Genomic DNA, 23,699 nt, shown 5'->3' on the forward strand with positions numbered 1-23,699 from the left:
ACGGCAGTTGTCTGTAAGGCAGTCCAAACCGAACACCACCAAAGCCCCACAGCTATGTATTATTACTAATTATGAGTGTAGCTGCACATTACATATTGATCTGTGCAATACGGGTCAGCAATTACTGTGCACATCTGTAGGGGCAGATATCTAAAAAGGTATCCACTGCCATTTGATAAGAATTATCTCATATCTTCAACATTGACGGATTTATGTTGACAATGTATGATGCTGGTTTAAAGGAGATGGAAATATCTGGGTGGTCCTCTATTGAATACCAGCTGTAAAGTGAAGTGTTAATGCTTTCAGAGACAAGCTCAGACAGACACTAGCATGAAACATTTTCTCCTGCAGTAACCAGGAGCCCTATTACAAAGTTTAATAATATTATTACATGCCGCGCAAAAAGACGTCAGGAAATCTGTAATTTTCCATGTATATTTGTGCATCATGTTTCAAATTGACAGAAATAGCCCTTACCAGGACAACATAAAGCCCCAAAAATATTGCTAATTTTAAATTCTACACTTCTATAAAAAGGAGCATTCACCCATCAACACTGGAACAAAATTCATAAAAACAGACCATTATGAAAACAAGCATTTGCCAAACATGTAGAAAATCTTGCACACATGTACAGTTGTAAACATACAAGCATACATTGTCAGATAGTCGGCATTTTAAAAAACAGCAAAACCTTACAGGTTGATCTCCATTAATACTGCATTTGTTAAATTTTGGCAACAGAGGAACGGTCCTTTTGGAGTCAGAAGACGCTTCGTGTGTTGGTTACTTTGGTCATTCAATCAACATGCAGCTTCTTGTAATAAAATTAAAAAAGTATGCTTGCACAGTAAGTTTTGCCCATGTGCTTTATGTAAAATAAATACGAAATACAGTATTATTAAATCTTTAAAGGATGTTCAAGAGGCATCATTTTTGTTGTATATAAATTACAAATACTTATGTACATTTCAAGATTCACATAATATACAGCAGCGTATACATTATAAAACACAATCGTCCACATTTGTTATTACCATACATACACTAGTAAATCTCAGTGTTTGGCAATTTGCAGGTAGTTTTTACAACCTGCCAAGACATCTTTTTAACCACATGTACAGTATTTAACAATTGCCTTCTCCGTTCTTCAAACATTTAGGATAAAGTCTTTATATACAAAACCTATTTAGAAATGTACAGTTAAATTAATATATTTGCCCTATGTTAGTGCAAAGTTCAGTAGGATTGCAGCATTCAGTGTGTTCCAAGCACAAATAGCACCGAGGGTTGGCACTTGTCCCCAGAGGGAAAGTTAAGAGCGTAGTGCAGATAAGTCTTTCATTGGCTGGTGCCTTCCCACAATGGGGAAAACTGAATGTCTCTACAGTTGTGTGTAAACTTTAGGAAGGCAATTTGCCTGTGTCATAAATTGCTTGCAAGCTCCACTGAGTCAGAATCAGAGTCTCGGTCATTCTCTCTGAGGAAGATAAACAGACCATGAGTAAGCACAGCAGCACATGCAAATTTCACGCAAAACAGAAGCAACATTTATATACAGTCAGAGCATGTTCTTGGAAAATAAGTAGAATTTCTATGCTGAAGCGGTTACCCTTCCCAAAAGCTGGCAATTAGCATTTCCAAAAATCTTTACATTTTTCCTTTACTAGACATCACTTACACTTAAAAAATAAAATAAAATTGCCTCAGCCAACAGCATGAAAATGAAAGTGATAAACTAATGGGTATTCCCTTCGAGACACTTCTAATTAAGGGCCAATCATCTGTGTGATTTTCCCTGCTAATGTATGTATAGTGGGGTCTGGTCAAGGTTCCTTTCCCGAATCACATTTCCTGATATTTGTACTTATTCAGGATTTTTTTTCAAGGTTTGTTAAGTATGGAATAGTAAGACCCCTGCAAATTTTTTTTTTGTTGCAGTATCCCATTGAAGAGATTGCCCTTCACCTCCTACCCCCCAGACACAATAGTTAAAGGAAATATTCTGACATTAGAACAGGTGTCCTCACTAGAAGAATTCTTCTCTTTTCAACAACCATAACATTTTGAATTTCCCATTGCTTGATGTTACTGTGACAATGATCTCCAGGACAAAGAGGGTAAATCCTCTAAGCCAGGACACAGACAAACATACATTTAGCTTTAAAAATGTTATAATCTAAAAAAAGTAAAATAAAAAATATATGGCCATAGAGGCCAGGAGGCTGAATGAAAAATAAAATGAACAGGTACCTCCTTCCACACAAGCAAGGTGGAAGAATACACCCCCCCCCCCTTCCCACCAGACATTGTATTCTGACAGCGGCTCCCACTGCTGTCAGAATGCACTAATAAGGAGCTATAGCCATTGATACACAGTTTTTTTCAGTCAGTATATCCGTTCGACAGAAGTGGATCTAATAATCATCTTCTGTCAAATAGCAGAGGCTACACCACAGATCGAAATTCTGACGGTTCCTGCTGAACCAGCCATATTTCAGTCCTATGCCCAGCTTTATTCAGTTAAAAGGATAGTTCCACCTTTGAGAACATGTCACATCTTCCATGTAACAGGTTCCCAGTGCTTCACACAGCTCGGTGTGTCTGAATGAACTACAAGCCCCGACATCCTTAGTGGCTGTCAGCTTGTGGCTCTCAATGAACGCTGTGGAGCGCTGTGGTAGTTCATTGAGTGTTTGTCAGGGAGTATTGGCTTACGAGTAATTCCATACACAGACAGTGTGCAGGAGACCTGCATGGCATCAGTGATCTGCTGATCACTGGTGCAATGCTTTCCATTGCTCCTACTACAAAAATAAAATGCACATTTTTTTAACATGCAAAAAAAAAAAAAAAAAATGGGATTTTTGACTTACCGTATAATCCATTTCTCTGATGTTCATTGACAGACAGCTCCTGGTATTCATAATCATTGGGTTATACTGCCCCCCTACAGGAGTAGGACACTAGGCAGAAAAGAATTCTGGCTACACCCATAGGCAGTCCCAGGGAGTATACTCCCTCTGCTATAGTCACTCAGGTTTGGTTACAAGCAGTGTCAAGAGAATAATAACTCCACAGAGGGGTGGCTGCTGTGTCCATCAATGAACATTAGAGAAATGGGATTTTACGGTAAGTCAAAATCCCATTTTCTCTTTTGTTCATTGACTGACACAGCTCCTGGTATTCATAACCATTGGGACGTCCCAAAGCAGTGTTAAACATGAGCGGAGGGAACAACCAAAAAAATTCCCAAGGCTAACCTTGTAACAGGAGCTCAAACAACTGGAGCCCACATGGAAAAAAAAATACACCCTCAAAGAAGAACAGGTCCTCTAACAGCAGCCTGCAAAACCTTGCAGCCAAAAGGAAGCATCTGCAGATGCCAACACATCTACTTTATAAAACTCTGTAAAAGCGTGTACCGACGACCAGGTGGCCGCCTTGCAAAACCTGCGTCACTGATGCCGGAAGGCCCAGGGGGCACTAAGCGCCCTAGTAAGTGCGCCTTAACAGGTCAAGGAGGAACCTGACACTTGATGCAATAGGCCTGAACCCCCGTCTGTCTGATCCATCTGGAAATGGTCGCAGAGGAAGCGGGCAACCTGAGGTCCTTCTGTCAGAGCAAATAGAGAGTCTGACTTCCTGAAAGAATCCATAGCTGTTGTTAGGTACACCCTAATTGCTTGGACCACATGCAAGGCAATTTCCTTCAAATGTTTAGGCCTGGGACACAGGAAAGGCAACACAATGTCTTCTTTCAAAGGAAAAATCAGACAACCTTTGGAAGGAATGACGGACAGGGGTGAAGAACCACTTTATCTCTGTGAATAACCAGATAAGGTGAACAACAGGATAACACCGCCAGTTCCGACACCCTGCACGCAGAGGTGATAGCCACCAAAAAGGCCACCTTCTTGGACAGCATAAGCAGGGAAATCTCCTGAATATTTTCAAAGGGAGGCTTCTGTAGAGCTGAAAGCACCAAATTGAGATCCCAAGGCAGCAACGAAGCTCGCACTGCAGGGACCAAACGGACACCTTGAAGAAAGGTACGCACTAGGGAGTGTGTAGCCAAAGGTCGTTGGAAGAAGACCGCCAAAGCCGACACCTGGCCCTTGATGGTACTCAAGGCCAATTTCTGTTCAACCCCCAGTGGAAGGAAGATTAAAATCGGATCCACCGAGAAGGAAGGATGAATCCCAAGAGACTCACACCATGCAATGTACGTCTTCCATGTACGATGGTACATCTTCCTAGCTTTCAACAGGGTAGGAATCACCGATTCAGATAAACCCCTATCCTTCAGCACCTGGCGTTCAACAGCCAAGCCGTCAAAGCGACTGTAAAGCAGGACGGAATATGGGTCCTTGGGACAGCAGATCCTCCCTGAGAAAAGACTTCCAAGGAACGTCGGCAACCAGCCGCACCAGATCGTATACCAAGCCCCGCGAGGCCAGTCCAGAGCCACTAAGATGACCAGAATCCCGTCGGCCCCGATCCTACGTAGAAGTCTTGGCAGAAGCTTGAGAGGAGGGAAGGCGTATATCAGCTGATACTGACCCAACAAGGCCACCAGCGCGTCTGTGGCGTCTGCCAGAGGATCCTTTGACTGAGCCACAAACCTTTGCACCTTTCTGTTGAGCCAAGACGCCAACAGATCCACCTGGGGGGTGCCCCACTGGAGACACAACTGATGAAATGCCTCCGGATGAAGGGACCACTCCCGGTGGTCCTTGCCTGCCGACTGAGGTAATCTGCTTGCCAATTTTCCACCCTGGGAATGTGTATGGCAGAGAGGGCTGGAACGAACCATTCTGCCCACCTTATAATGCCAGCTACCTCCAGAGCTGCCAGGACACATCCTGTGACCCCTTGGTGATTGGCATAAGCCACGGCCATGGCATTGTCCAATTGAATGAGCACTGGACAACCCTGAAGATGATCCATCCAATGATCCAGACACAGTCTGATCGCTCGAAGTTCCAAGACATCGATCGGTAGTTTGGACTCTTCTTGCGTCCAGATCCCGAGCAGAAGGCTTGCCGAGGACGCCTCCCCAGCCGGACAGGCTGGCATCCTTGGTGACCACTGTCCAAGACAGGGGAAGGAAGGATGTTCCCAGCCGAAGCGCCGGTGAACCAAGCCCCCATATCAGGGACTCCTTCGTGCCCCGGCTCAGCCGGTTCTGATTGTTCATAGACTGCAGGGTCTTGTCCCATTTAGTCATAATCTCCCTTTGCAGGGACCTCGTATGGAACTGTGCAAACTGAACCGCCTCGAAGGTAGACACCATCAGGCCCAGCACCTGCATGCAAGTCTGGAGGGAAAACAAATCTGTTGGAGAGCAGGAGGTGAATTGGAGCCTGCAATTTCTGGAGTTTGTCCAGAGAAAGGAGCACTCTGGCTAAGGCCGAGTCCAAAGTCAGGCCCAGATAGTCCAGCTTCGTGGACGGAGCCAGAGCAGACTTCTAAAAATTCAGCATCCAGCCCAACTCCCACAGGGTTCGTATTGTGATCTCCAGGTTTTCCACCAGAGCAGAGGGAGACTCTGCTCGCAGAAGGAGATAGTCTAAATAGCCCAGTACCGCGATCCCCTGTTGGCGTAGCAAAGCTAGCACCAGGGCTAACACTTTTGTGAAGACTGGTGGAGCAGAGGCTAGACCAAACGGTAACGCCACAAAATGATAATGCTCCTCTACCACAGCAAAGCGGAGAAAATGCTGGTTACTGGCACATATTGGAATGTGAGGGTAGGTGACCTTGATATCAATAGGAGGCAAGGAAATCTCTCTGATGCAGGGATGCCACCACCATTCAAATGGATTCCATTCTGAACCTGCACAAAGCGCTTTAAGGTCCAGGATTGGACCCACTTTGCCTTCCTCCCTGGGGACTGTGAACAGGTTTGAGTAAAAACCCTGAAAACGTTCCGAAGTCAGAACCGGGACAATTACCCCTTGAAGGAACAGGTCTTGTACCGCCCTAAACAGGCCCTATAAGCGGTCTGGGGACAGGCACAAGTTGGAAGGAAAAAACATTGCAGGGGGACAAGAGCGAAACTCGATCTTGTAGCCGGACCGAATGACTTTGTGGACCCACTTGCACCAGGGAAGTCCACGGAACCCGGAAACAAGCAAAGATGTCCCCCCACCCCTGATATGGATTAGGGCGCACCTTCATGCTGAAGGAGCCTTGTCCACGGGTCTGGACCAAGTTCGTTTGGAATCTCCTGAAGAGGCCCTGAAAGGCTTAGAGCCGTAGTCAAGTCGACCCTTAGGGACAAAAAAAAACAACTTATGAGCCGAGAAGGAAGCCCCACGACGAGGTCCTTAGTAGCCTGCAAAAGAAAAGTAAAGTACTCATCCTCCCTGTGAGACCTTTAATGAGGTCATCCAGGATAGTTCCAAACAGGCGACCTCCTTGAAAAGAAAGATCAGTCAAGACCTTCTTAGAAGTCTGCTCCGCAGACCAGCACTTGAGTCAAAAGACACGCTGAAGGACCACTGCCAAACCAGAGAGGCAAGCCATCAGAGGAGCCACATCCAAAAAGAGGCATCACAGATAAACTGCAGCCCCTGGACCAGCTGGTCCACCAGCTCGGCAAAGGCAGAGGAAGGTGTTCCCCCTTCCAGGTCACGGTGTAAGAGCTTAGCCCACTCGGTCAGAGTTTAGGACACTAGGGCAATGGTGAATACCGGCCTCATTGCGGAACCAGCCAGAGTGTACATAGTGCGGACCACAGGCCGGGACTCGTCAACCGGAATCATGTTTGCATTAATTTATCTGGAAACCAGAGGGTCCACCACCGGTGGCACAGTCCACTTCTTAAGAAGGGACTCCTCAAAGGGGTAACACCTAGTAAAGCACTTAGGAACCCCACAGGGACGATTTGGTCGTCCCCACTCTTTAGCGACAATTCTGTCAAAATAGGCAGGAAAGGAAACACCTTTGCCGCTCTGGATGGCTTGTGAGTGCCAAGGGGTTCCTGCGCCTCCGTTGCAGCTTCAGCTTAGTCCTTTATCTTTAGGGTTTCACGCACAGACACATCAGTGCATCCACCAGCGCCTTTGGTTGTTCGGTCGCAGACATGGAGGACTCACTCTCGCTATCAGACGATTCGAGACGCGTGGTTGCAGACCCAGCAGGGTCACCCACATCTGCGGCAGCCAAATCAGATTCAGGATCTGATTAGACAGATGAGGCAGGGGAAGGCAAGGGCCCTTTTTACTAGCGGGTCGTCCGAAAAGTCACCTCCACCCAGGACACAAGGGACTTCAGGACCGCTGTCAGTGCATGCATGGATGGATGGTTTGGACCTGGAGGGACCCGCAGCCTCAGAGAGGGGATCAGGTGGGGAAATGTGCTCCAAAGACTCCATGAGTCACCAGGGGGACCTCACAAAAAGTGCAAAAACACTGCTAAGGAAAAACCCCCACCGGGTTGCCAGCACTAGCTGGTCACCAGGCACAAAGCAATCCTCAGCAGAGAGGGAGAGGACCCCACCAGACTCACCACCCGCAGAAACAAGCGCCTGCAGCCACCAGGATAATGCACTACACGTGCGGCGATCATGATCCAGGAGCCAGCACCAGGGGATGAGGGGCTCCCACTGCAGAAATTCACCCCAAAACCCTCCAGGGGGGAGAGAGGGGGACAGCTACTCACCATACCCGCAACCAAGCAGGCACCGCTCCAGACAGAACCCCTCGCCATCAAAATGGGGGGGGGGGGCTGTTGGCCAGCAGGAAAGCTGCGACTCAGGCAGAGACCTGGTCGTATGAGACCTTGCGAGGCGTTTAACTCACAGGCCAGCCCCCATCCAGTGGGGCTATGTTGTGGCTGACCTAAGGTCTGCGGGCACTAGCTGGCAGACTAGGGTGACCACTGGATCTAGATTATCCAGCCCGTCGCCCAGTCCATCAGTTGATTGTAGATCTCGCAGGAAAAATCCAGGAGAAAAAGATTTCTATCTAAAAAGAAAATAGATTTGCCAGGACCAAAGATCCCAGCAGGGAACAAGGTTCTTACTCCTGACTAGACAGAAAAAAACTGAGTGGCTACAGCAGAGAGGTAGTATACCCCCTGGGACTGTCCATGGGTGTAGCCAGAATTATTTTCTGCCTAGTGTCCTACTCCTGTAGGGGGCAGTATAACCCAATTATTAATAATACCAGGAGCGGTGTCAGTCAATGAACGAAAAATAAATGTGCTTTTATTTTTGTGAACTTATTCTTTAAGGCTTGTATTCACCAAGCTTTTGTTAGGTTGACTGCTTATCATGGTGTTATTACGGAAAGTTAATAGTGGGAGTAACGAATGTGCCTGTGTGAGGAAATATTTAAGGCAGTCTGTGCTACACAGCAACCAATTAGCTTTTGACTCTGCAGTGTAAAATAACCTAATCATTGTGGGGCAGCCTAGACAAACACTTCTGCTCCAAGAGGTTTTCAAGAATTGGGCCACATATCCTTAAACAGTTATACTTTTCTGTCTCTGAAAAGCTCATCAAGTTGTTTATTCCTAATTCTAAAAGTTTTATTAAGACAAATGGCAAATACCAACCAATCATCATAGGCACAATTTCAAAATATTTTTAATGCTCACCTGAGAAGCTGAAGAGCTTTCTTGTTTTCTTTCCTCTTCTCTTCATTAATTGGATACAATTTAAACAGTAACAGTCCAATGAGAATCAAAGCTATAGGAGCAGCACAGACCAACAGCCTCAGTGTCACATTCACAGCTTCTAGCTGATCGCAAGAACGGGCCTGGTAGCCTGCAAAACTGTTTAAAAAAGAAAAAAAGGGTCATGAGCAACTAAAGCACAGATTGCAAAAACAATAGGTCAATAGAAAATGCATATTCTGATCCCTATAGCCTGTCATCCTGGACCATACCATCCCACTGTGCCACCCAAGGTAACACCCCAAACACTAAATCTTCCCTAACTGAATCCCATAGCAACCAATACTTATGGGATATAATATAAACCATACATCAGTCCACTCAGCATAATTGTCCCTATGAGATTGAATAGACAAATACAGATGGAGGTCCATGGGGTGCACCATGTGAGGCAAGTCCAAAAGGTAACGATACGGAGCCGTCACCACCCCTTGTGCATGCTCTCCCATATAGTCACACACTCACCAAAATTAAATGGTTAACAGCACATATACTCCACGGCATCCAAATAGCCCTCCTAGAGAGACACTCTTCTTGAAGTCAATTACAGCATGCCTCATTAGACCCCACTCAAAGGACCTCTCCAGGGGATATGCAGGTAATTCTCATAACACATATACTCAGTGATGGAGCTACACTTTTAAAATGGGGTGGCAAAGGGGTGGCAAGGTATTATTTTGGGGGGTCAATATACATGCGTGTGTGTGTATATATACACACACTTTTATAAATAAATGTAAACAAACATTAGCGGTATTAAAACATTTTTAATTAAACAATTATCAAAGTAAACATTATTCTTTTAAGGCCGCACACCGATCACAGGGCTCTGCTCTAAAGGGGATCTATGGGGACCCTGCTCTAAATGGGGATCTATGGCATAGATCCCCTTTAGAGCAGGATCCCCATATATCCCCCTTTAGAGCAGGTCCCCCATAGATCCTCCTTTACAGCAGGCCAGGGTGAGGTGAGGTCCCCTATATAGATCCCCCCTTACAGCAGGCCAGGGTCCTCCCCCAGACAGTCCCTCTCAGTCTCCGCACCGACAGGATTGGGTTCGGGAGCTGAGCAGCCAGGGGCAGAGAGCAGCAGACACAGCGGCGGCGGCCATGGCAGAAGCACTGCGCGAGGGTGATTAGGATGTGCCTAGGCACACCCGGCACACCCCGTGCGCATGCCTATGAGTAGAGCTGCACAATATTGCCCCCCCATCAATGTAGTGACCAGCATGCCCCCCCATCAATTGACAATGTAGTAACCAGCGTACCAACCCATCAATGTAGTGACCAGCGTACCAACCCATCAATGTAGTGACCAGCGTACCAACCCATCAATGTAGTGACCAGCGTACCAACCCATCAATGTAGTGACCAGCGTGCCAACCCATCAATGTAGTGACCAGCGTGCCAACCCATCAATGTAGTGACCAGCATGATTGCCAACCCATCAATGTAGTGACCAGCATGCCAACCCATCAATGTAGTGACCAGCATGCCAACCCATCAATGTAGTGACCAGCATGCCGTGTCCCCTTCAATCATGCAGAGACCAGAGAGAGACTTACCTAAGGTTACAGGTAGAAGAAGTGAACGAGTGGGCGCCTGTGCAGCTAGTTCTCTGTGACTGAGCGCGGTGAGCAGCAGCGGCGCCGTGAGCCGCTGCACAGCTAACCAATCACACGTGCCTGCACACCTGATTGGTTCGCTGTGCCGCTACTCACGGTGAGTAGCGGCACAGCGAACCAATCAGGTGTGCAGGCACGCGTGATTGGTTAGCTGTGCAGCGGCTCACGGCGCCGCTGCTGCTCACCGCGCTCAGTCACAGTCACAGAGAACTAGCTGCACAGGCGCCCTCTCGTTCGGGTTCAGCTATGTAATGTTATGAGCATAAGCGAGCGTGAGCGGGGTGGCAAGGATTTTGTCTGGGGTGGCAATTGCCACCCCAGCTAGCTCCGCCACTGCATATACTCCAAGAGATAATCTGCCAAAAAGAAAGGGGAAACTAATAGTGTAATTACGCAAACACTTTTATTATAAAATCACACCAACCCCCCTTCTATACACTCACAAGCAGCATTCTTTGAAATCAGCATAGATTGCATGTAAAAGCAGAGCACGCAGCGTCTACCTCCTACCACTTCTTCCGTCTGTTGGTCAGAGGAAGCCGGTCTGCACTACTCCGCGGAAGAAGCGGTAGGAGGCAGATGCTGCGCGCTCCGCTTTTACATGCAATCTATGTTGATTTCAAAGAATGCTGCTTGTGAGTGTATAGAATAAAGGGGGGTTGGTGTGATTTATAATAAAGTGAAATTGACTTCAAGAGGAGTGTCTCTCTAGGAGGGCTATTCGGATGCCGTGGAGTATACAGCTGCAAGAAAAACGTATGTGAACCCTTTGGAATGATATGGATTTCTGCACAAATTGGTCATAAAATGTGATCGGATCATCATCATCTAAGTCACAACAATAGACAATCACAGTCTGCTTAAACTAATAACACACAAAGAATGAAATGTTGCCATGTTTTTATTGAACACCCCATGTAAACATTCACAGTGCAGGTGGAAAAAGTATGTGAACCCTTGGATTTAATAACTGGTTGGCCCTCCTTTGGCAGCAATAACTTCAACCAAACGTTTCCTGTAGTTGCAGATCAGACGTGCACAACGGACAGGAGTAATTCTTGACCATTCCTCTTTATTCAAGCAATATTCTTGGGATGTCTGGTTTGAATCGCTTTCTTGAGGTCATGCCACAGCATCTCAATCGGGTTGAGGTCAGGACTCTGACTGGGCCACTTCAGAAAGCGTATTTTTTTCTGTTTAAGCCATTCTGTTGTTGATTTACTTCTATGCTTTGGGTCATTGTCCTGTTGCAACACCCATCTTCTGTTGAGCTTCAGCTGGTAGACAGATGGCCTTAAGTGCAATATGTCTTGATAAACTTAGGAATTCATTTTCAATTCGATGATAGCAATCCGTCCAGGCCCTGACGTAGCAAAGCAGCCCCAAACCATGATGCCCACACCACCATACTTCACAGTTGGGATGAGGTTTTGATGTTGGTGTGCTGTGCCTCTTTTTCGCCATACATAGTGTTGTGTGTTTCTTCCAAACAACTCAACTTTGGTTTCATCTGTCCACAGAATATTTTGCCAGTACTGCTGTGGAACATCCAGGTGCTCTTGTGCAAACTGTAAGCGTGCAGCAATGTATTGTTTGAACAGCAGTGGCTACCTCGGTGGTATCCTTCCATGAAATCCATTCTTGTTTAGTGTTTTACGTATTGTAGATTCGCTAACAGGGATATTAGCATTTGCCACTGACTTTTGTAAGTCTTTAGCTGACACTCTAGGATTGTTCTTCACCTCATTGAGCAGTCTGTGCTGTGCTCTTGCAGTCATCTTTACAGGATGGCCACTCCTAGGGAGAGTAGCAGCAGTGCTGAAATTTCTCCATTTATAGACAATTTGTCTTACCGTGGACTGATGAACAGCAAGGCTTTTGGAGATAATTTTATAACCCTTTCCAGCTTTATGCAAGTCAACAATTCTTAATCGTAGGTCTTCTGAGAGCTTTTTTATGCGAGGCATCATTCACATCAGGCAATGCTTCTTGTGAAAAGCAAACCCAGAACTGGTGTGTGTTTTTTATAGGGCAGGGCAGCTGTAGCCAACACCTCCAATCTCATCTCATTGATTGGACTCCAGTTGGCTGACATCTCACTCCAATTAGCTCTTGGAGATGTCATTAGTCTAGGGGTTCACATACTTTTTCCACCTGCACTGTGAATGTTTACGTGGTGTGTTCAATAGAAACATGGCAACATTTCATTCTTTGTGTGTTATTCGTTTAAGCAGACTGATTGCCTATTGTTGTGACTTAGATGATGATCAGATCACATTTTATGCAGAAATCCATATCATTCCAAAGGGTTCACATACTTTTTCTATACACTATGAACACTGGAAAAACAATGCAGGAAAGCTTTCAGCATTCCACAGCAACAAAAAGCAGACAGGGGAGCATAAACCTAGTAACATGTCGCTGCTAAAAAACAAGATAATCGCAGGAATGGATTTGGACTTCTCTTCCTATTCTGGCTTTTTTTTTTTTTTATATCAAGAAGAAACTTTATTAAACTTTGTAAACAGCAAACAAAACAGAGTCCAGACCATACAAGCCAAAAGATACAAGGATCAGGCATATACAAAAGATAAAAAAGCCTAACACCAACCGCCTTTACATACATCATCATAAGCATTCAGGCTAACAGCTCAGTCACTCCCAGCCACTTGTTGGCGACATTAACCACCGGAGGATTTTGGTGTTTTACGTCCAGGCCACTTTTTGCGATTTAGTACTGTGCGAATTTAACTGACAATTGCGCGGTCGTGCGACGCCGTACCCAAACAAAATTTAAGTCCTTTTTTTCCCACAAACAGAGCTTTTTTTTGGTGGTATTTGATCACCTGTGCGATTTTTACTTTTTGCGCTATAAACAAAAAAAAGTGCGTAAATTTTGAAAAAATAACAATATTTTTCACATTTTTTTATATGCAATTCCCCCAAAAAAATTTAAAAATCAAAACTTTTTTTACATTTTTGGCCAATGTGTTTTCTGCTATCTATGTTTGGTAAAAAAAAAAAAAAAAAAAAAAAAAAAAAAAATCACAATAAGCGTATTTTGATTGGTTTGCGCAAAAGTTATTGCGATTACTAAGAGAAAGATTTGTCATTTTTGGTGTTTTTTTTTTTAACGAGTAATGGCGGCGATCTGCGATTTTTTTGCGGGACATTGCGGCGGACATTGCGCCGCTGCTCCTCCCCTGGCCCGACTCCCGCTGTGAATGAATACAGCGCGAGCGCCGCCCACAAGGGGAAGAGTCCAGCGACGCAGTAGAGGCACAGTGACTGGTCGTAAAGTGGTTAAGGGATGGCTAACTGAATACCACAAGACAATCCCCGCCAGTCCACCATTCCCTATCCTTCACACCATCCCAGCCATTATACTATCAAGTATCAGGTCCACTGGGGCCAGGCCTGGCACAGCCAACCAGGGAGCCCACAGCCTCTCAAATTTGCCTGGACTACCCCTATGTTGATATATGTACCTTTCCAGTCTAAGGGTGTCTCTGATCGCAGCAACCCATTCCTTGACCGAAGGGGCTCTCGGGGAGATCCAGTGACGCAAAAATAATTTACTTGCCTGGAACAATGCCCTTGTAATGGCTTGCTGAGCCGGCACCGAGGCCTGAACTCCTCCCATGACTCCCAGCAAGCAGACCTTGGGATCCTCCGGCAGCTGGACCCCAAACGCCCCTGAAAGAGTATCGAGCACATCCTTCCAATACACGTGAATCTTGGGGCATCTCCATAGGAGATGCACCAAGTCCCCATGATCCCTCATGCATCTGCCACATATTGGGGAGTCCCTCCTTCCCATCCTATGCAATCGTACCGGAGTATAGTGAGTCCTGTGCAAAATATACAATTGAGATAACCTTTGAGCCACGTTCAAGGAGCTCAGCTGTACTGCCTGTAGGGCCTCCTCCCACTGCTCATCCTCAAACGCTCCCACATCCCTCTCCCAGTGGGCTAACATGCGCAGCGGGTGGCGGTCCATAAGGGATCCCAACAGCAGAGAGTAACAGTGTGTTTTAAAGCCATTATAAGTGTCAACTGTAGACATAAAATGAAACAGGAGCTGGAGAATGTACCCACAGGTCGTCCCCTGTCTGGGCCCTAATCGCGTGCTGAAGCTGCAGGTAGTAAAAATGCATGAACCGAGGAAGGCGAAGCGCCTCCCTCAGCTCACCAAAGAGCGGAGCACTCCATTGCGAAATATGTGTTTCAGATGGGAAATGCCATACCCTGACCACCTGGCGCCATAGGGTAATTTGGCCAACTCGGGGTACCTAGCGTTCTCCCAAATAGGACTAAATCCGGTGTATCCCACCACCTGTTGGAGTTGGCGAGCCTTATTCCATGTTTTCTGCATGAGGACATAGGTAGGGAACTTCTTACTAGATTTCCCCAGGCGCAAAGATTCCAGAAGAGCCGCTACCTCCCCCCGACCCACAGTGTGGGCCAAAAGACACACTACTGAGCCCTCCCCGCTCTCACCCATGGCCCGGGCAATATGCTGTAGCTGTGAGGCCATGTAGTACAACCACGGATTAGGCAACGCCAGACCTCCCAAGTCTTTGGGTCGCTGGAGGTGCTCTAGCTTAATTCTGCGATTTTTGACTGCCATAAGAGGGATCTAAAGATGGAGTTGACAATGCGAAACAATCGCAGAGGGACAACTACCGGAGAATTGTGGAGAGCATATAATAGCTGAGGCATAAGGATCATTTTTATGAGGTTGGCTCTACCTGCCAACAACAGGCGCAGCCGAGACCAAATTTTAACTTTCTCTCGGAACCGTGCAAGCAGAGGGGTTAAATTAAGGCGTGCATAGTCCAATGGCTCCGGGGTCACCTGTATTCCCAAATAACGAAACTCGGAGGAGAAAGGAATACCAGCTTCCCCTACGTTCTGACAACCAGGGGCAGCATCCAACAGCATCAGGGAGGACTTAGACCAATTTATAAGCAGTCCCGAATAAGAGCCGAAGTCCGTTATGACAGCCATCGCCTCCAATAGGAATCGAGAAGTATCGCCCAACATCAACATGGTGTCATCGGCGTACAGCATGTTTTTTTCCTCCAAGTAGCCATACCGGAATCCCACTATCCCCTGGTTAGACCTCTCTATAGCCAGGGCAAAAAGCAGAGGGGATAGGGGGCAACCCTGCCGTGTACCCCGATGGAGTGAAAACGGGCGGGACATTCTACCACTTTCACTGATGGCTGCTATAGGGGCAGGGTAAAGGAGTTTAACCCAGGAGATAAAATGCTCCCCGAACCCAAACCTGGCCATAACCGTCCACAAATAGTCCCATTCTACACTATCAAATGCTTTTTGCGCGTCAAGGGATAGTAACTCCCTATGACCACTATTGTCCGCCAGGGACTGCAAGTTCAGAAACAGTTTACGGAGGTTGATGGAAGTCGACTTATGTGGCATAAAACCTGACTGATGAGAGTGAATGATGGAAGCAACCACTTGATTGAGCCGCAAAGCTAGGGCTTTTGCCGAGATTTTTATGTCACTTTGTAGAAGAAAAATAGGGCGGAAGGAACCAGGGTCCAACCCATCCTTACCCGGTTTCAACAAGAGGACAATATTGGCCTTACACATCGAGGGAGGCAGTCACATTCTGTTTTGCCTCCAGAAAGACCTCTAGAAGATGGGGCAGCATCTCCTCCACGTACTCCTTACAGACCTCCATTGGTATCCCATCCTCCCCAGGAGCCTTGGAATTGGGAAAGGCAGAATAAGCGCACTGTAGTTCCTCCAAAAGTCAGAGGAGCCTCAAGAAGGGCCCTCTCCCACTTCGACAAGGAGGGCAGCGGGATGGCACCCACATACTCCAAAAGCTTCGCCATGGAATGTCCCTGTTGAGATTGGTACAAAGAGGCATAATAGAACACCAGGACCTCCATAATCTGGTCAGGAGTATTAATTACACGACCCCCTCCTCCCCTCAGTGCCCCTATCGAAGGGGACGCCTGATGGGAATGGGCAGGAGCCTCCCCGTACACTCCCCCTCCTCATAGTAAGCCAAGCGTTGAAAAAAAAACGCTTCCTCTCCGCTCCAGAGGTATTAATACACAGAAGGGCCTCCTGCGCAGCCAGCCACCCCTCTCTGTTGGCCTCCGAAGGGTCTGCAATGTAACAGGCCTCAAGGCGGTCCACCAACTCCTCCGCCTGGACTCCCTGAGCAGCCGTTTTCTTCTTAATTGCCTGAACTTCAGTGATAAACAGGCCCCTCATATAGGCTTTGAAAGCTTCCCATTAGAGCCCCCGCTCCCCCTCGGCTGTGTGCACCTCCCAGAACTCCCTCATCCTAGTTTTAACCTGGTCATGAGAGGGGAGCAGGTTCAGCCAAAAGGCATTCAACTTCCAGGGAGCCTTTTGCAGGGTGGAGATGGGCCGCACCTCTAGGCAAAGTACCAGGGGGGGAGTGGTCCTACACGCCCCTGGGGTCGTATCGAATGTCCGTGACATATCAGAGCGGATGAGGAACAGAGGCACAGGTCAATGCGAGACAACGACATATGGGTTTTAGAGAAGCAGGAAAAGACCTTGGTACCTGTATGCCGTAACCGCCAAAGGTCAATCCAGCCCAATTATTCTAGCTTTTTTAAAGGTTTACTTACTCCAGGCTGAGCGTGGATATTCCCAGCGATACCCCAGAGGCAAATTTGGTGAAGAAGACATAAAAAGAGAAAAAAATGGCCTCATGTCCAGGCGACTCTGGGTTATTCAGAATAAAGTCATCAATAACATCAGGAAGCATAGACCTAAAGGGAAGAAAAAAAAAAAAAAAAAGCATGTGTGAAGGAATATACAGACAAACAATAAAATATAGGGATATATCAGAATGTCTTTTCTTTTTAATTTAGATGTACACATCAGATCTTTAGAACACCCAAAACAAAACACATCCACACAACAAAAAAGTTACCCACAGCCATCAAATTACAGTCCTGGCAACAACCTTGTGTCTATAGGAGCCAGGCTACGCAAACCTCCCCTATCACTAGGATATCCCCATGTGTTCAGAAAGCAGCAGGGCAACTGATCAGTGCAGGACCCGGATCAAGTAGTATATGCATAGTTACATTGGTCCAAGGTGAACCAATGTGACTATGTATAAAAAATATCCACAACTGAAATTCTTAAACTAGCAACACAGTAAGTCTAACAATACTATATCAATCTCACAAGGTCCTTTATATTTCCCGGGAACTATGTACTGTGAGCACCTACATAAGCCACCCACCTAATGTATGTTCAAACAGGTAGGCTGTCGCTGTAAATCTGTTTGTACATCTAAAAGGAGAATTGTTAACAGTTCAACATGTGAGGACTGCTTTTTTCCTTAATGACATGGGAGCCATTTAAAATCACTGAGTAACTCAGGTTTAAGCTTTTATTTACAAGTATCTTGTTTACAACATAATGAAAATCAATGTTGCAAATTAGGTGACTGCCAATAAAATGTTAATATTGAGCTAGTGTTAAAATCCCTTGTGTAGTTTAGGTTTAAAGGCTGCTGTAGACAGAGCAGATATGCGGCATCAATATAACCACCCTCAAAGCATCTGCATTGTCCAGTGGAGTAACAAACATGAACAACTGGATCAATTAGCCATTTGTGATTAACCTATGAAAAGTAGGAGGTAGAGGCATGCTGCAGCCATCTTTACAGCCAGATTATTGGGGTAATGACAATGGCAATCAGAAACATTTTTCAGTCTGGTTTGATTAGTTAGCCCGCAGCATTTGTTTTCCTTAGATGAACTATGTTTATGGGTAATACAAGAACAATGTAGCGCTAATCATCAGTAAAAAGTTCTCAGAAAGATTAAAAAGTCCATGTAAAGTCCCAATATGATCAGATGAAAAATGTAGCGAATCCGTGATACCACCACCAGACACCCAGTTCACACTGACCCTTACCACATAACGATGATCCCCATGACAGAGATCCCAAATGCCAAAACTAGACTCAGTAGGACTCGATATGTATCCTGGATAATATACGTCCTTCTCTGGAAGTCTCAGGTCAGTAGTCACAGGTATGTAGGGAATGAAGCACAAAGCAGTATCATAGCGCAAACCATTTATTAAAAAGATCAAAATAATAGATTAAAAACACTTACAAGGATCCAATCATAACGAGCATGTAAAGCAGTCCAAATTGTTTCCAAGCATGTTCCGCCACGGCATTCCACCAAAATGATGGCCGCCACGTCTCCTCACTGTGGGCGAGCGTGTCCACTGTGACCGCCCGACGTACGTTTCGTTACACTGAACGTCTTCAAGCCCTTGAAGACGTTCAGTGTAACGAAACGTACGTCGGGCGGTCACAGTGGACACGCTCGCCCACAGTGAGGAGACGTGGCGGCCATCATTTTGGTGGAATGCCGTGGCGGAACATACTTGGAAACAATTTGGACTGCTTTACATGCTCGTTATGATTGGATCCTTGTAAGTGTTTTTAATCTATTATTTTGATCTGGTTAATAAATGGTTTGCGCTATGATACTGCTTTGTGCTTCATTCCCTACATACCTGTGACTACTGACCTGAGACTTCCAGAGAAGGACGTATATTATCCAGGATACATATCGAGTCCTACTGAGTCTAGTTTTGGCATTTGGGATCTCTGTCATGGGGATCATCGTTATGTGGTAAGGGTCAGTGTGAACTGGGTGTCTGGTGGTGGTATCACGGATTCGCTACATTTTTCATCTGATCATATTGGGACTTTACATGGACTTTTTAATCTTTCTGAGAACTTTTTACTGATGATTAGCGCTACATTGTTCTTATATTGCTTTTAGATCTGTTTTTTATTCCAGATTCTGTGTAGCAGCTTTTCTATTTGGATTTTATTACCAACTTCTGAAGTTTGTATGTTTGAAGCTTTGAATTTCAGTTAGCGCAGCAATTTTCTTTATTATGTTTATGGGTACCTTTGGCCTTTCTCTGTCAAAGTGCATGATCTGCCACTTTTGTGGTCAGCAGATATTCATTTGCATATGTAATGGCAGGGATTGAGTTTGTAATCATTGAAGGACCACACTGACACGTTCACAGCTTGACAATCACTCCCATGATCAACAGAATGGTATGGCCAAATTGGCCAATATTTGTTTCATATGACCATCACTTAGGATTGCTTAAATGTATGTATGGCAATAAAAAAAAAAAAAAAAAAAAAAAAAAGAAGTAGCACCTTTTGTTACCATTTTAGTATTCCTTAGTTCTTCTCAAAGTACTATTTCAAGTCCCAGAATCATAAAATCATTGTCCTGCCTAACCTATCTTGATCTAAGACTAAACAGTATTACTTACCATGGCAGGAGGAAGGCTGCAGCCACACTGAGTCCAGCAGCTACTGCAACTATGTAGGTTACAACAACGTTGATTTTTACAAGGCCAGCAACAATCATGAAAGGGATAACTGACTGTAAGAGAGACATGATAGAATATTACAGGTGACGAAAAAGAACTGAACACAAGATTTATGCATTTAGCAAGGATACAAAAAAACAAAAAACAAAAATACAAGGTCCTATTTATACAGGTAAAGAAGCAGTAAGTCATTCTAATAAGCATTATTGGAATTGTTTAATAGGGTAAAACTCGCTGTACAGAGTGATGTTTCCTATAACAACGAACATTCATAACAACCCAAAAACAATAGAAAAGTAGGCTGATTGCTGGCTAAGGATTACTACAGTTTGTACAATAGTTCTGTCCATAAATACTTCAAAAAAAGTATATTTTTTGCCACACTTTAAATACATACTAAAATATTTTAAAAAGTCCCCATCGGGAAAACATAATAAAAAGGGTTTTGGCATAAGTGGTTTACTGACTATTCTGAGGTTTGGGTGACAACCGAAATAATAAAGTCACACGTGCAAGCAGTGAAATGTTTCCCTGCTAATCTGTTTGGTTTACTGTTCACAATATAGAGGAGAGTGGCAGCCTAGAGTGTCTTGGAAGCTGCTGTTGCTTCAAATTGGGACATGCCAATTGAGATTATTAGGGCATCTTAAATAGATGACCCCAAAGAGGTTCCCCCAGGAGCTGTAATAGGGTGGAGGCACCACCAAAGGATCTTATGCGGCTCCAAAAGCCATTTGTTCTTCGAGTCACTGACCTGAAAAAGTTTTGACTTTCCTCTGACTTGCTGCATGCTTGTTCTATTTTAGTGACTCAAAGCAGCCAGGTAATTATCTCTTTTTTTTTTTTTTTTTTTAAAGAATAGGAGCTCTCTCTAAAGGAACAAAGAAATGCTAGCTTTTATATTTTAAAAACCACCACTAGATGGCAGCAAATGTTAACACTGATCAAATGCCTGACGTTCCATTACATACTTCACTGTGCCAAGTACACTGTGTAACTTCTTCCATGCATCTGCTAGTTAGATTACATTACCCCCTACATTTACTCACCGATATCCCAATATAGACTGCAGTTTTCTTCCCAAAGCGGGTCAAGAACCACTGCCAAAGGGGAACTGTCAACGTAGCAGAAATCTGTGGGAGAAAGAAGCAGTAGAAGAATGACTGAGGCTTTTCAGAACCTAGTGAAGAAACTATGGGAAAGGGGGTGGACACGCAAAGAAAAGGGAAAAAAGGAAGATTTGTGTTACATAGTTTCAAGGGATTCAGACTTCAGCAATCTTTCAAAAGGGAAGGGAGGAGGGATACGGGACTGAAAATTATATTCGCTAGCTTACAATGACTTTCTGTCTCCAAGCTAACAGAACAAAAGCATCTGTGTGTACTTGACTTTAAATTATAAGTATCTGGATCAGATGGACATATTCAGCTCCTGCTGAAATTACTGACTTGTCATATTGTGCTAAGAACATGTGTAAGTGTAACTGGGTATGGAGGGTGAAATGACAAAGGATGCCTAATCTTGGTGAAGAGGAATTCACTGAAAGTTAAAATAATGCTCCCTGTAGATCTCACACTCACCATTATAACCAACAGAATATTCTGATAGTCACTGCGTCGCTGAAGCGTGTACTTTAAAAATAGGGCAAAGTTTCCTTCCAGAAGCTGAAATGCAAAGAATGATCAGAATTCATATGAATATTTTTACTTCCAGGACACTAGTTGTCATTTTGATAGAAGGTTAATGGAAGATTGTTGGATATAAGTTGCTAGCAGACTTAAATAATCAAAGAATTACCATAAGTTACACGCCTCTATTTGAGAAGGTTTTTCATCTGTGTTACAGTAACATCCCAGCAATACTGAGCCTCATTAACATATATTAGAGAACAACCTGCTTTTCAAGTTTGTTGCTTTTGAGGATAACAAAAATGAAACTGGGTTTGCCTTCATAAAAGAAAGTCCATTGTTGTAACAGATCAAAAGAGTGTGGGAGTTGATCATAACCTGCAGAATGTATGCATGCAGGCTACAACAGCAGTCAAATGGAAATGTTAAAGTAGAACTATAGGCAAAACTTTTTTTACTTTTACCATTTTGCATAGAGTAAGGGAGGGTCATAACACCTGTCCGTTTATTTTTGCCATCTTTGTCCCATTGGGGAGATTTCCCTTCACTTCCTGTCCCATAGCCAAAACAGGAAATGAGCACAAAACCCTGCAAATTCAGGGAATTCCTTGGGGACCCCAGGTCTCCAGATCTACTGTCCCAATTTGAACATTTCCCATCTATTACTTTTCTAGGGACAACCCAAAATGTGGGATTTTCTTTTACTTTCAATCATAATGGTAAGCAGGACAAAGAGGGTGACTATCCCTAAGGGAGGCATAGAAAGAAATACAAAAACTAACAGACGTTCTAATCCATCTTCAATCTGTCCAAAATTAAAAAAGAGAAAAAAAAAAGTTGTGCCTTCCTTTAGTTGTACTTTAAAAATGGAATATATAAGGATATAGGAAAACATACAGACCTAGGTATTCTAACATAAGAGAACAATCACACCAAGTTGCCAACAGTAACTAGCACCCATTTTGATAGATTAATGCTATGCACACAGTAACTGCAGACCATTTCAACAACCTTCAATCACAAAAACAGAATATCAAGTCAACCCTCACCAATAATTTTAATCATTTCACAAGGTGAACAGAAACCGATGGCAGTAGGCTGCATTTATGATTAATTTTGTAATTGAAAGTGGATTTAAATGACCTGAATACTGCCATGTGTAAGGCCAGCAAAAAAAGGAAGAACAATGAAAGTTAATTACCAATTGTATGGGGGGTTTTTCAACTTTAACCTACATACAGCTGCGAGAAAAAGTATGTGAACCCTTTGGAATGAGATGGATTTCTGCACAAATTGGTCATAAAATGTAATCTGATCATCATCTAAGTCACAACAATAGACAATCACAGTCTGCTTAAACTAATGACACACAAAGAATTAAAATGTTGCCATGTTTTTATTGAACACACCATGTAAACTTTCAGTGCAGGTGGAAAAAGTATGTGAACCCTTGGATTTAATAACAGGTTGGCCCTCCTTTGGCAGCAATAACTGCAGATCAGACATGCACAACAGTCAGGAGTAATTCTTGACCATTCCTCTTTACAGAACTGTTTCAGTTCAGCAATATTCTTGGGATGTCTGGTGTGATTCGCTTTCTTGAGGTCATGCCACAGCATCTCAATCGGGTTGAGGTCAGGACTCTGACTGGGCTACTTCAGAAGGCATATTTTCTTCTGTTTAAGCCATTCTGTTGATTTACTTCTATGCTTTAGGTCATTGTCCTGTTGCAACACCCATCTTCTGTTGAGCTTCAGCTGGTAGACAGATGGCCTTAAGTTCTCCTGCAAAATGTCTTGATAAACTTGGGAATTAATTTTTCCTTCGATGATAGCAATCTGTCCAGGCCCTGACGCAGCAAAGCAGCCCCAAACCATGATGCCCACACCACCATACTTCACAGTTGGGATGAGGTTTTGATGTTGGTGTGCTGTGCCTCTTTTTCGCCATACATAGTATTGTGTTTTTCTTCCAAACAACTCAACTTTGGTTTCATCTGTCCACAGAATATTTTGCCAGAACTGCTGTGGAACATCCAGGTGCTCTTGTGCAAACTGTAAACGTGCAGCAATGTTTTGTTTGGACAGCAGTGGCTTCCTCTGTGGTATCCTCCCATGAAATCTATTCTTGTTTAGTATTTTATGTATTGTAGATTCACTAACAGGGATGTTAGCATTTGCAAGTGACTTTTGTAAGTCTTTAGCTGACACTCTAGGATTCTTCTTCACCTCATTGAGCAATCTGCGCTGTGCTCTTGCAGTCACCTTTACAGGACGGCCACTCCTAGGGAGAGTAGCAGCAGTGCTGAAATTTCTCCATTTATAGACAATTTGTCTTGGACTGATGAACAG

General features: G+C 44.6%; 1 protein-coding gene across 1 annotated transcript in view; it reads right to left on the bottom strand.

Moving 5' to 3' along the window:
* Positions 1-688: 688 nt before the first annotated feature.
* MFSD2A (MFSD2 lysolipid transporter A, lysophospholipid) overlaps positions 689-23,699 on the bottom strand; it is a 44,254-nt gene continuing 21,243 nt past the window's right edge. Inside the window, exons 9-14 of the mRNA XM_082246753.1 lie at positions 21,301-21,384; positions 20,770-20,853; positions 19,661-19,773; positions 16,954-17,097; positions 8,611-8,787; positions 689-1,483 (exon numbers count right to left, since the gene is read on the bottom strand). Coding sequence (XP_082102879.1) covers positions 1,429-1,483; positions 8,611-8,787; positions 16,954-17,097; positions 19,661-19,773; positions 20,770-20,853; positions 21,301-21,384 — 657 coding nt within the window. The 3' untranslated portion in view covers positions 689-1,428. The remainder of the gene's footprint in view (positions 1,484-8,610; positions 8,788-16,953; positions 17,098-19,660; positions 19,774-20,769; positions 20,854-21,300; positions 21,385-23,699) is intronic.

The sequence above is a fragment of the Pelophylax lessonae genome (assembly GCF_965119305.1).
Source record: "Pelophylax lessonae genome assembly, chromosome: 2".
Lineage (NCBI taxonomy): Eukaryota > Metazoa > Chordata > Amphibia > Anura > Ranidae > Pelophylax > Pelophylax lessonae.